The following is a 14,985-nucleotide window of genomic DNA, read 5'->3' on the forward strand; positions in this document are numbered from 1 at the left end:
AAAATATTCACTTCGCCAGACAGACTGGGTTTCCCTGCTTTAAATGCTGCTTCGATTAAGGTCCATGGAACTGATTACCTGCCATTATTTTAGAAAACACTAACAGATGCTATTTATGTTACTTTAGTCTTCAAGGTCTCCTGCTTGTCCCTTGTGAAATCACCTGATTCTTTCTCTTATGCCTGTGGTTTCTTTATGTCCTGCCATTACTCTGACTACTGAGACCCCAAGTAACTTTTCCCAGACCTTTGACTTGACCTTTACATGCCTTTGCAAGTCTTCACTCTTACACTGGCACTTTTTTTAGAGTCTGTAACAGTCTGATTCATTGTTAGTAGTTTCTTTGACCCTAGGAGATCATGGCTATTAGCAGTTCAGAAGAAAGCCGATTAGAGAATGAGATGCATAGGTGGTGATGGAAAATCAATACATATCAGAAGGGACAGAGTGGTTTCCTGAGTCGGATGTTGGCTAACATCCCAAAGAATAATGAGGAAATAGAAATGCATCTTTTATCTGAGGCTCAAGATGAGAAACATTAGGAATAATGCAGAGACACTTACCAGATACCATTGCTTTGTAAAAAGAGGATCATTCATGTTGATGTCGATCTCATTGAGATCTCTATATCCTCGCTTTTTTCGGTTGAATCCTTCTTGCTGCAAGGCCATCTTTACCTGGAATGACAATACTAGCATATTACCTGAATATCAACCTGAACATCCCTCTTCTGGAATTCATTTCCATGAATTCAAATTCCATTTGTATATAAGGTGTTTTTTCTCAGCTGAAGCCAAGTTCATCTCATATACACTTACACTTTATGATTATTTTCCAAGAGCATTTACTTCTGCTTGTGCCAAACAAAAAAGGCTTGGTGATGACTCAAAGTGAGTTCCCTTAAAATAAGAATTAAATGGAGAAAAGCATTCTCAAGGAAGATAAGGTGGTAGGGTCATTAAGTGAAATAAAACAAGGCAAGGGAACACCTCTATGAAGGAAAGGAGAGTGATGTGAATTCAGGGAGGGAGAGGGTGAAAAGTGCATAGATCATTTTTCTGAGAGTTTCCAAGCCTTTCTATTTGTTGGCAATATTGTACTATCACATTTGGGAACCAGCCCAAAACAACAACAGCAACAACGAAACCAAACAAAAAACCTGCATGGAGAGCCAGTAAGTCCATAGGAAAACTCTAGAAGGTAAGTGAGGGACCTTTGAAGAGAAATTGATGGATGGTGCTGTTGTCCTTGCAATGACAACACTTCATTTTGGATAGTAAAACAGAACCCCAAGCCCTTGGGTGGAAATGAATTAAGAGGTGAATTAGTTCAAATAGGCTCCTGGCAAAAGCTAGGCTCTGTCCCAATGAGAAAAAGTTTCTTTCACTTGGACCATAACTAATTTATCATCCAATAGCTGTGACCAGTCTCTGAATGTCTATAAACTCAAGGACTATGCAAATGTATAAAAGGGTGTGTGCTGGATACTCATTACTTTTTTTAAATTATATTTTGTTTTATTTCTCCTTTCCTCAAATATCCTTGTATATTTGGGGAATTACCTTAAGTCCACTGGGTTCTGTGTAAGTGGGAGTGAAATTTGAGGCATCTATCTGCTGTAAAGAAACTGAAGACTCTCTCCATCTCAGAGGTGCCTCATGAATATCTCTCTTAGGATCTGAATCCCACAGCCCAGCCTGAGGGCTCCCCCAAGACTATCCCTTCAGCCTCCTATAGATTGTGAGCTCCCCATAACTTTTCAACAAATTCTCTTTTGCTTAAATGGTCCATAATCAATTCCTGTTGCAATCAAGAATTCTGATATGAAACAAGAGGAAGACAGAAAGTCCAAATCAAAAGTGATGGTGGGCAGGAAAGAATAAAGAGACAACAGATGTGGCCAAAACCCTCCCCTTCCCACTCCCCTGAAATGGGGAGGAACACTGTGGGAGAGTAGCTCCATACTTCCTTGCTCTACATACCCACACAGAAAGCCTGGGCCTCATTTGCCAGAAAAACTCTTTAATATACCCCAAACGCTATACATGTAGAAAAGAAGTGGTAGATATGGCATTTACTCTGTGAGTTCTTTGGCCCTGTTCCAGAAAGAGACATTCACTGTGGCATAGTTAAAAAAAAAATTCCCTAAAGAAATAGTAAAATAATGGAGAAAATGAGATGGATGGGTTATAAAGGTAAAACATGGACACAATTAGTGTCCATTAAATGGAGATAAATTATGATTCAAATATACGTATATGAATATGTGTGTGTATGGTGTGTATTATATATATCTCTTTTGAGAAGCAGCTGCCAAGATGGGATTAAACATGCAAGGATTCTATTAGGAGAGAAAATGGAAGAAACTGTGATGCAAGTCTGACCCTATAAAAGAGTGAGTGAACAAGCTTGGGCAAAAGTGTCCTCAGCTGCTCCATCGACTAAAGAAGTTTTGGCAAGGCTGTTGGGGATTTAAAGTCATCTGTCAGAGGAGCACTGTGTCTCCCAGGGATGGGCCTACCTCAGTACTTCTGCTGTGCTCTGTCACTGGCTAGAGCAGCTGCAGCCAGTGTGACCTGTTGCCAACATAGTGATAGTTTTTAGAGTGCAACAGTAGAGGTCCTTGATCATTTATTCTCCCTGGAATCAGACGTCTGCGCAACAAGTTTGTGCAGCTGCCACAGAATATATACATTAATTTATATTCGTGTCTGCATGTGTGCGTGTGTGTGTGCGTGCGCGCGCATATTCATTAGTGTAGACCATTTAAAATGTTGAAGTGAATGTAGTTCTCAACCTGGAAAGAGCATGACACACCCCTTAAAACCTTTTTTACTGGAGAAGCAAGTACAGTACTCTCTCTTGTCCACAAGGATACATTCCAAGACCCCCAGTGGATGTCTGAAACCAGGGATAGTACCAAACCCTATATATACTATTTTTTTTTCTATACACATATACTTTTTCACCTAAAGGAAGCACTTAATGGTTTCTCTTTGGCATATCTGAATTGCCAGGATCATTTGTGCTTTGGGGCCCTCATTAAGTAGAGTAATGGTTACCTGAACACAAGCACTGCAGCACCTGCTGCTACTGACAGTCAGTCTGGTCACCCAGACGGCTACTAAGTGCCTAATGGACAGGGAACACCTACATTGTGGATGTGGGACAAAGGGGCGATTCACATCCCAGGCAGGTCAGAGTGGGACAGCGCGAGATTTCAATATTCTGCTCAAAACGGTGCACAATTTAAAACTTGCGAATTGTTTATTTCTGAAATTTTCCATTTAATATTTTCAGACCGAGGCTAACCATCAGTAATTGAAATCACATAAAGCAAAACCATGGATAAGGCTGTACACTATATTCAAATATGAGTGCCACTTTAACTTGGGAAGGAAGGATCCTGAATTTGGCCATCACAGCTTCCCATTATGGTCCCACAGCAAGCTCTTTATTTGCTCTATTAACTAATGGGCGGCTGTGACTAGCCTGCCTTGAGGGATTCCCATTATATTAGATTCATTGTCAGGAATGACTTTGTTGAGATAACGCCTACTCTTTGCTAGGCTCTTCACTAAGCAAGAGCATCTACCACGTGGAAATTTAGAAACTCTCATCTGTAGGTTGTTTCCCAGCAGCATAAAAACAGAAAGACACATTAGATTTCATCCTTTTAGATAACAGTGTAGAAACGGCTATTGCAACATCACTCCAAACTCAATTAGACCAAGTGCATTCTAATGGCAAGACTGTTAAAATTCATTTCCATAAAATTTATTTTTAATTCCATAAATTAGGTTTTAATGGAGACCAGTGATGCTTTGGAATGTGGCACTCTCTGGACATCACCCCTCCTTGACAAAGCATGGCTTAGGTGTCTGCAGTTTGCATCTTGCGTTACTAAAAGTTAGGACTCCTAAAACCACAGAGGACTTTCTGAGTCCATTAGTTTATCTTCGTGTCTTCCGTGAAGATCACGGTTACAATTCCCAGAGAGAGGAACACCTTTAAGCCTTTGATTTATTACACAAAAATAACTGGAGAACAGTTTTTTCTCCACAACGATACCATGTAATACCATCAATTGCTTTTATTTTTCTGGTTTCTTTTCCAATCTGAATTTGCATTCAAACCTAATTTTTACACAATAATAATCATACTATAGATAGAATTATACATTCTTTTTTTAATTAAGTATCCAACCATAAGTATTTTAATATGCTGCTATATAGGTCTCATATTTCAATTTTTAATGGCTACCTAAATATTCCATAAAGTAATGTACCATAATTTACCCAACATTATCTCTTTTTCCTTCTTATTGGTCATTTGGATTGTTTTACATTATAAGTAAAATTGCTATGAGCAGAGAGATGAGGTTATAAACTATTTTTAAAGATGTCTGGGGAAGATTTCAGGGTTATAATTCTATTTGTGATAAAGCCTAAATGTCAGAGTATTTCCTAGTGTCTATAGTTCTTCCTCATATTATAACTAAAAGGTCCTCTTCCTTTCATTACCACTTAGATGTGGTATCAGTGACATGTATACAGTTTAACTGTAGCTTCTTGCCTTTTCAAAAAATATGTAGAGGTAGCTCTGGTATTGTATTTTAGAATGCTTCCCTAAGTCGGTCTATTGACCTAAACATTTATACAAATAAAAAAGTATAAAAAAACAGGAATGTTTGTTACTGGGTATTATTTTATTAAAAATGAGTAGATGGATATTCTACAATTCTGGATCAACATTTAAACCTGAATTTGAAACATGTGCAGAGCACACATTTTACCTGGGCAACTCTTTCCCTTCCAGTCTCTCTGCTCCACTAAGAATTTTTCATTTAACAAACATTTCTGTGCATCTACAATGCACAAACTAGGATAAAGCAGATTCTATCTCTGCACATTAGCTGTTTTATAAGTTACATTAACAAGGTAATTTCACGACATTCAATCTTCTCAACAAAACTGTGGTGTGGTATGGGTACAGTTGAGGAAATGGAGGTTTAGAGGTCGTTGTTCAACAGTTGAAAACACGGTGAAGTCACCTAGGTTGACTACTTCTAAATGCTATGAACTTTCCACTAAGCCACATTGCCTCTCCCTAAGGCATGGAACACAGTCAAGATTCCAGTATCTGGGACAGCAACACTGTAGACATAACTCTAAGGATCAGGGCCAAGATCACTTCCCGGCTGGGCTGATAATTAATCAGCTGCTCATTATCATCCACCGTGTAGAATAGGAGGGACCAAGGGAAAGGGGAACAGTAGGGAAACCTATCTCAAAGGGCCTGTGGAACATCTTGGCTTGAAGTGAGCACAAGAAAAAACAACAACCATAAAATAGAAAACTGACATGTTGCTGAAAATACTGAAGTTCATGAATTTATGATGCCATTGATCGTCACATTATTATTTTCTATACTACTAAGAATTATTTTATTTGCCACTATTATGAGTTGAATGGTGTCTCCCTAAAAGATATATTGAAGTTTTAATCCACTCACCTATAAAATGGGAATGAGACCCAATAATGACTAACATTTATTGAGAGCTGACTATGTACCAGGTGGTGCTTTAAGTCCTTCATGTACATTATCTCAGTTACATGTACATTATCTTTGTTGTTTCACAGCAAACTCATGGGGGAGTTATGAATGAAGGCATGAAGAAGTACATGGTTGGATAAGAATCACACAAGTAGTCAAGAGTAGAGCCATGGTTCATATCTTTTATGGGAGGAATTATGTGCCCCCCCTAAAAATTCATATGTTGTCATCCTAACCACCAGTACCTTAGAATGTGACTATATTTGGAGATAGTGTCTTTAAAGAGGTAATTAAGTTAAATAAGTTAAAATCAGATCACTAAGGTGAAACCTAATTTAATATGACTGGTGTCTCTGTAAGAAGAGAAACTGGATATAAACACTAGAGAGAATGATGTGAAGACATAGGGTGAAGATAGCCATCTACAAGCCAAGGAGAGAGGTCTGGGTGTATTCTTTCCTGATGGCACTCAGAAGAAACAAACCCTGTCCATACTTTGATCTTGGATTTCTAGCTTCTGGAACTATGAGACATACATTTTTGCTGTTTGTGGTACTTGGTTACAGCAGTCCCAGAAAACTTGTATACTACCCCAGCAATCTGGTTGCACAGTCTGCATACCTCCCTATTGCATTGTGTTGCTTCTCTGCTCCTATCTCATATGGGGGTTGTGATAAGGACCAAATGAGATAAAGCATATAATGCATAACACCTGGCTCACAGTATATACCCTATAAATGCCTACGATTTCTACTATAATTATTGCCAATGTTGTTATAATAGTTCAGGTCGTGTAGAAAAACAGTAGGATGGTGCTTTCCCTTGTTCCATCCTACCTCAAGCTTGATATGTCTTATTCCAAAGCAGGCCAGAGTGCCTTTGATTTACTCTTTTTGCTCTTAGCTGGTTGAAGGTGAATCAAAGTAAACATGGCAAGAGAAATCAGCTGGAGTTTATTCCCATGTGTGTGTTCAGATGCAGAAGACCTATATTCAGGAAGAACACATCTCTTTTTGCCTTTGTCTCTCCAAGGCAGTGTGTTATCTTGGTGTTGAACTGATGAGCTGAACACAGCTTATGAAATATGAAGTCCAGAAAAGCCACTACTGGGGGTGATGCGGGAAGGAGGCAACTCCTAAGCTCAGATGTTCTAGTTCATCTGTCTTCCTATCAACTGCTGGCATTGGTTGTCAAGATCCAAACAGGGATCTAGAGATGGAGAAAGATTTGGAGAGGGAAGACATGACCCTGGCAGGTCAATCGCTGGGAGAGAGGGAGAAGTGAAGGAGGAGGCACCAAACAGTCAGGGCAGGCAGAGATGACTTTTTGGAAAGCCTAATTATAGGCAAATCACAGGGCTTAAACTTTTCAAAGAACAGGGAGTTAAGCCACAATCATGGCTGAATGCACCATGTTGATTGCCTTCATTTAGAGAGGTTTGCCCGTCTTGCAAGAATGAAGACGATCAATCGGGAGGATATGGCTGCATGCCTCTGGCCACATTTCTAGTTACTGCGTCTCAGTGGGAAGATATTAACAAATTGCTCTCTATCACCTAAGGGCCTCTATACAAGATATACTATGAGATAAGTCAATGTAATTAGAGAGGGATCGAAAGATGTTTTTAGTGGAGTCAATTGCAAAGGCAACTTACGGGAATGCCTTTAGCAGGTACAATTCCAGCTCCTACATTTGCTGAAACATGTGTATTATGTTTGGAGTTGCATTTCAGCAGGATCTCAATCTTCCTCTTCCTCTTGTTTCTAGGATGGTGGAGGAATATCATGAGTTGGATTTAGGGGATTTTATTAAGAAAAGGATATTAAAAGATGATAGGTACTTATGCTAGATGTGGAGGCAGGGATGGTTAGACTGGGGCATACTTGAGAAGACAATTTTCCAGGGATGCCGGAAACTCCTAAACGCTGTTCTGGCCAAAATGACATAATCCTCTCAAAGAGGTTCTCCTGAGGAGTGTGGAAAAGAAGCAAAGCAAAGCTAAGTCATCTTAATGTACTAATGTACTAATGTACTAATAACTTTGGCCATGCACACAATGTAGCCAAAGAGAGCCTGCCACAGATGGGCAGAAGAAGCTCAGTCTAACAGAGATGGTTCTGCGAAAAACAAATGGGAGAAGGAACAGGAGGACAGTGGGGGAGGAGGTGAGGAATAAGGTGAAGGCTCTACCCCTGTCCACTCCAGCTGTGGCCCTACCACAGTGTCCTCACACATGACCAGCCCACTCTGGATGGCACGCAGGATTGAGAGGTGAAGAGAAGCTGGCATGGCCCACAGAGAAGGTGTTTATGGTTCCCAGCTGGGAATAAATGTCTCTAGCACAGCACAGAAAAACACAGCTTCCCAAAGCTTCATCCCCTGCAAGGCCTCCATCATGATGCAGGTACATAGTTCAATTCAGCTAGTGAACCAGAAGGAAAATGCTGGATGAGGATGTATCTGGGGTGCCTACATCCCATTTTGGGCTATTGGGGCGGGGTGGCTTAGTAATGTGTTTCTGGAAAAAATGGGTGAATCTGACTGAAAAAAACAATGCAAGTTTCATAAGTTATGCTATCTATGGCTAGCAAGCCTCTTTAGGGAGAGTTAATATCAAGGTTCTGGGGGTCAGTTACCATCACTCTGTTTCTGTGGTCGCAGGGTAATAATGGGACCCCAGCCCCAGTTGCTGCCTTGCAAATGTGTGTGGGGAAAAGAGGGGGTGGGTGGAAAGTATGAATGATTTAATCCAAAATTATGACTCTACCAAGTGTGAAAGACCATGTCTCATATGCATTGTGGTGTGATGAACAAGCACTGGATTTGGAATTAGAAAGAAATGGGTTCAGTTCCTGGGTTGGTTTGCTTCTTATTTGTGTGTTCTGAGGTAAGTCCCTCAAGTCCTCTGAGCCATTTTTCTTCATCTAGAGCAATTTTTTTTTTTTTGGAAATAAAGTTTGTTGAACACAGCTGCACCCATTTGTTTACATCTTGGCTCTGGCTGCTTATATGCTACAATGACAGGGTTGAGTAGTCGTAACAGAGACCATATGGCTCACAAAGCCTAAAGTATTTGCTCTCTGGCCCTTGATGTATATTATGAAGATGGTGGAATTCTTGACCATATAGGCTTAATGATGAGGATCACATGAAAAAATTTTTCCTTGTTGAGAACTATGAGACATACATTAAAAGTCTATAGTTATGATGCATAATATGTCTCAGGAATCCATTTCATCTATGAAGATAGAAGCAGGGGCAGAATTTTGAGTAGTTGTGCAAATGATATGATTTGAGGGCACAAAGAAAGTTTCCAGTGTTCCAAATCACCTCCCCTGAACACATGCACACTGACTGAATTCCAGTCATAAAAAGTTAAGCTTTTATTTTAAGTCTTTATTATCTAGGTTGATTATGTCTATTTGAAAAGATTGGAAAAACAAGCCCTTTGGGAACGGCACCACATCCAGGTGTTATCACTTGCCAACACAGGTGCATGAGCTATTGATTAGATGGCTTTTCTCAATGATGCTTGTTGGGACTGGTGCAAGGAAGGCATGAGAGTTTATGGAAAAGGTAGTTTTGAAACTCTTGGGCAGAGTCTTGCAAGCCAGGGAGAAGTGCTACCAAAAGAAAGCAACACCAGATGATGCAGAATTTAGGACTGGGTGCTGCTAGGGGAGGAAGGGTGAAGATTAAAGAGATGAGAAGATATCCTGAAAACCCTCCCAAAGGTGTTTGCTTTTAGGCAGTCTCTATGCATGACATGTCTTCAGTATGAAGGATACACTCAGCATTTACTTAACATGGCAAAGGTTGCACTGTTGTTTCCTCATAAATGTTCAGTGGGGAACAAACCAAAAAGCTGTCTGCTAGAGAATGCAAATAGATTCTTCGAAATTCATAATCTCTTTTTCTTAAGCTCGCAAACTCGGAAGAAGTTTTGACTTTTGGATTTGGACCATAGACTACTGAGTTAAAGAAGAGAGAACGTTCACTTCCTCAGCTCTTTCTTCCTAAAGGGCATCTATTTTTAATCTTCCTTAAAGGTTAGCCCCTTTGTCAACAGCAATGCCTTGTCAATTCTTTCCCTCCTATTGGTACTTTATCAGTTGCCAATGGAACAATTCCAGATTGATAGGATAGAAAAAAAAGCATGTCTGAAATATTTGGGGGCTGGTAACTGCAGCCCCCTCACCAGTTGGAGAGTAATTCATATGTCAAGCAAAGCAGCCCATGAATGACAAAACATGAACAAGGAGTAAAGATCAGAGCCATTGATTCTTAACACACTTCTACTTATTCATGGAGTACCCAGTGATAGGGTGTTAATGAGCCCAGCATGTGATGCAGAACAAATGAAGAAAGTAATCAATCAACTTTATAATAGTGCTCCTGGAAGGCACAGAACCAACCATGCACTTAAGTCTGCTCTCTGAGAAATACCAGGAGAAAACAAACAGCTTTCATTCTGCAGTGTCCTAGGTTTCTATGGCTGCTGTAACAAATTACCAAAACTTAGTGTCTTCGAACACACAAGCTTATTCTCTTACAGTTCTGGAGGACAGAAGTCTAAAATCAAGGTGTCAGTAGGGCCGCATTCTTTCTAGAGGCTCTAGGAAAGGATCCATTTCCTTGTCTTTTCTTCCTTCTACAAGCTGCGTACATTCCTTAGCATGATTCCCCTTTCTCTAGTTTCAAAGGAAGCAAAGATAGGTCAAGTTATTGTATGGTATTACTCTCGCCTCCTCTTCTGCCTCCCTCTTTTAAGATCTTTTCAATGACATGGGGCCCACCAAGATAACCCAGAATAATCTCCCTATTTTAAAGTCAGCTAATTAGCAACCTTAATTACTCCTTGCAATGTACCACAACATATTCATAGGGATTAGGATGTAGAAATCTTTGGGGGCCATTATTCTCCCTACCACATGCAGGAAGGGAGCTAATATTCATGTTGAAATATGAGGCTGATTCTTGACTAGTTCTACTGAAGATATCTGTGCGGGGATGAAGGAATCATGATGGAGATATAGAAAACACAGAATTCTTCAGAAAAAAAAATACAAAACAGCCACATTATTGGATGAATCACCATTGGCAAAGTATTAATAAAAGGGTCCTATTTAGTAGTAAAAGGTTGATAATGGAGTAATCTGAACTCTTTCTATCAATAGCTGATGCATGATACTAGTTTTGGAAGAATGGATAGTCTGAAGATATTAACAGATTGAACTGATTGGCTTATATCAATCAAATATAATTGACAGTACATGTAGATATAAAATGCTATTCTTAGGTTGAAAAAATCAATTGTACAATTACAAGAAAGAGAAGAGTGTCTTGATAGAAAGGTAGGATTTTAGCTGACCACTAGCTTAATGTAAAAGAATAATAGTAGTTAATACTGGTGACTGAAAAATAATTTCAAATTCTGGGGGGCATTGGGAGAAGTAGAGTCCCAGATAGAGGGAAAGGGCAGATGTTTTTGAGACAGTTGGTGAGGCAATATCTATGAGCTTGTTAAGTTCTGAAGTTCACTTTTAGGAAGTCACTGTCAATTTTATGTCCAGAGGAAGGAGCTAAGGCGATGACAAATCTGAGAAATATCATATCTAGGAAACAAGATGTGCAAACTCAGCTTATGGGATGAATTGCAATGGTGATATTCAGAATGGAAGGGTCTACTGCATGTTCCAGATGGTTATCTGGTTGGGCACGAGTTTTCCAAGGCCTGTTTCAGAACTCTTTACCAGTTGGACTATACTATTTGGATTTACTCATCCCCCCATCTCCCTTAAAGGAGTATATTTCTCTGCTCCATTGATATTAGATTCGGCAGAGTGAATTGCTTCGGACTTATGCTAGGAGAAGTATACTTGTCCACTACTGAATTCTTGCATTTCAGTCATGGCTGTGAGAAGAATATACCCAATGTGTCCTGCTAGGCCCCCTAAAATAAGACACATGGAATAGAGCTGTCCTAGTGGGCCTGCACATTTTCACCTTGTAGCTCAAAGCAGAGTTTCTCCAGCCAACCTGCCAATGTACAGATGCAAAATAAATACTTATTGTTGTATGCCACATACAACAATGTGAATTTTGGTGGAGTTTATTATACAGCGTTTTTTTTGGTTCATAGCTGATTGATACATTGGCATTATGTATTCTCTTTCAATCTCAGAGTGTGTTGGATCTTTCTATTTTAATAGTACATACTTGTATTTGTTCCAGAGGCTTTCTGAGTTTTTAGTAAATCTTTGCTATGTAGGCCCCAGATGCTAAGGAAGACATACATAATTCTAAACAAACATTGTAGAACTGAAATATTTAGCATATCCTAATCCAGATGGGTAACTTTTATACGTTGATTTGAAAAGTACAGCTATGGTTATAAGTGTTTGTGTTAGAAAAGAAGAGGGAGAGAAAGAAAGTACATGTCCATTAATAGAGGAACAGTTTCAAGAAATACAGCACGGTTATTAAAATGAATGATTCAATACTAATTAAAATAGTTGTCCATGTTTTATTTTAGATAGAAACACATATAAATTACATACAGCATAGAAATTACAGACAGCATTTTTTATAAACACATCAGCACAAAAACTGTGTGTCTTGTGTGTGTGTACATATGTATGATTAAAAACAAAAAAAAATGTGAGAGGATAGTGGCAAATATTGGCTACCTATAGAGAATGATATTGGAGGAAAAGGAAAGGGAAGTTTTTGTGTTTTTTTGATGCATTCATTTAACATAAGACAAGAGGAGTAATTTTAATTTTTCTCTTCTGTTATTTTCTATATTTTCCAAAATCCCAATGATGAATATGGGTTGCTTATGCTTATGTAGTTAAATCTTTTTACTTATACACATTGTAAAAAATGCTGTTGGGCATTCACAATATCCTAGATTAGAAAAATTGACTAACATCACCGGATGGAGCAGAGACAGACAAATATGTACATCACAATTTTGTTCAGGGAAGCTGTGGGTCCTTGTAATAAATGACTTTTTCTTGGAATAATAAGGAGCAATCTCATTTTCCTAGCAGAAAAGAAGCCCAAATCCATACGACTGAGATAAAAACAAACAAACAAACAAACCACACATCAATACAGGAACAAAAAATACATTGATGAAATAGAACAACTATGAGGATGCCAAGCACAAAAGCAAAATGAAAATTTATTTTGAAAGCAGCAAAGTGCAGAATCAGCAATGTGGGAATTGATCAATAATAATAAATTTTAGTTTTATCGGAAAGTGATAAAAAGGTTGAAAGAGAAAATTATAGCTGTGTAGAACATAGAGCAGAGAAACAGAGATACAACATAAAAGTTATAGTTACCTAGGGGGATGGGAAAATTCCTGAATACTTTCTCACTAGCAAATATTACTGATCTCTAATGGGGATAGTCTTAGGTCAGATAAACAGTTCATGGGGGTGTCTAAGCTGCCTCTGCATTTTTACTTAAGAAACTTCAACCCCTCCTTACTGATAAGATTTAAGAGGAGGAGATAAAGGGGGGACTTTCTTGTTTCATTTGTGTTTATCAGTGCCAGCTTTTGGTATAGACTGCTTGCTTAGGAATTTACAGCCAGATAACCATAGTTTCTGAGGTCTGAGGGAATTTACAGCCAGCAACATGTAGGAGTGGGTTGCATGGATGTTATAAAGAACAAAGTTTGAACCTCAGATCCTAAGAGGCCCTAAATATTAACATGAGACTCTTCCATTGCTAATATTCACTGTAAGCAAGAATAATCTGAGCCCGTAGTCTGCCCATAGTTTAGAAGATACTTCTCTCTTTTCTATTGCTGGTTCTTATACCTAGAGTGGTGACAGCACTGGAGCTGGGCCACAGAGGGGAATGGCTTGACTCAAGGTCTCAGATTTATAAGGGGGTCGGCTCCTCAGCTGAGAATGTTGCCAACAATATTCTGGGGGAAAAAAAGGAAACCCAGCACCACTGGAACAGACATTAAGCAAAACACTTGCATGTATAGATGGAAAGGCTCAGCACGTTCTAGGCAAGATTAATAAAATGAGGTCTATACTTAGCCATACTCTGGGGAATGCTTGAATTGTAGTGATAAGGACAAAATCTCAGAAGAATTCAAGTAGAACAAAATACATGTTAACCACAAAAGAATTAAAAAAAGCTAAATTGTTTAGGCATTCTCTGCAATGCCAGACGCCAAGGACAAAATATAGACAGGTCAAGAGGCCAGTGCCTGTGTTCCAGCTGCTGCTGTTGCATAACAAATTGCCCTAAGATGCGGTGGCTTAGATCCTGGGGGTCAGGAATTTGGGGATGGCATGAAGAGATGGTTTATCTCTATGACATTTCTGGAACTTAGTTAGAATGACTCAAAGGCTGGGTGTGACTCAAGGGCTGGGGGGCTGCCTAAGATGTAATAATCACTACTGGATTAGGAGCTCTGGATAGATCTGGTCAAAAGAACAGTGTCATTTCTTTTGCCCTATACATTTGCTGCTTGCTCATTTCCTCCTAGAGGATCAACTAGGGAAATTGCTTTCACTCCCCTGAATGTCTAAGTTCTGGATTCTTCTCTGTAGACACTAGCACTTTTTTCCCCCCTGTAGAATGCAAAGATGCTTTAGCTTAGACTTCAAGGTGCCAGAGAATCCCCACCCCCTCTGTCCAGTTTACATCCCCATACCATAGTTCCTCCACCATGACCCAGCCAGGCTAGTGTTATAAATCCTCACCTGTTGCCATGTGCCTCCTGCCTAGGATATATTTACTCACATCTCAAAGTTTATGTGTCAAAATATTGACTCACAAAACATTCCCTGTACACTCCTCATTCTTTTTGATATCAGCCATCATCGTTTTTGGTAACTCCCTTGCAAATAAATTGTTTAAATCACACAATAGAGACTTGAATAGTCATTAGTACCAGATCATTGAACATTTCCTGAGCTTTGGTATCATACCCACCATTAAGCTGTAATATCCTTGGGGAAAACAAAACCAAGTATAAAAATATATTTTGTCCTACTTTCAGAGGAAAAAAACCCTTCTTCCATTTCCATATTCCAGGTTTGCATTCATGGACAGTGAGCATACGAGGGTTACAGTTACCACCTCCACCACCACCTCTTCCTGCACGGGGACAGCCTACCATTACTTCCTGATGGGGCATGATTTCTATTCACTTCTTTTCCCCACTTCCAAATATGAATTGGATCATATGACAGTTAAAAGATAAAAGAAAGTTACCAGGTTACCCATGCCTAGTCAGCATTTTAAAAAGCCATATTATACTTTATTTCACACTGTGAAATTTGATCACTTTTATGCTATCAGTTTATGAAATCTGAAAAGCACTGTGTAGCCCCAAGAAGCCTTCTAGAGGAGAGTCTTGTTATTTTAATTATTGAAAAGACATCTCTAAAA

General features: G+C 39.2%; 1 protein-coding gene across 1 annotated transcript in view; it reads right to left on the reverse strand.

Annotated features, from left to right (window-relative positions):
- Positions 1 to 14,985, reverse strand: part of PCSK2 (proprotein convertase subtilisin/kexin type 2) — a 246,318-nt gene that overhangs the window by 113,835 nt on the left and 117,498 nt on the right. Inside the window, exon 3 of the mRNA XM_039874445.1 lies at positions 564 to 677. Within this exon, the coding sequence (XP_039730379.1) occupies positions 564 to 677 (114 nt within the window). The remainder of the gene's footprint in view (positions 1 to 563; positions 678 to 14,985) is intronic.

The sequence above is a fragment of the Pteropus medius genome, unplaced genomic scaffold (genome assembly GCF_902729225.1).
Source record: "Pteropus medius unplaced genomic scaffold, Ma_sr-lr_union100, whole genome shotgun sequence".
NCBI lineage: Eukaryota > Metazoa > Chordata > Mammalia > Chiroptera > Pteropodidae > Pteropus > Pteropus medius.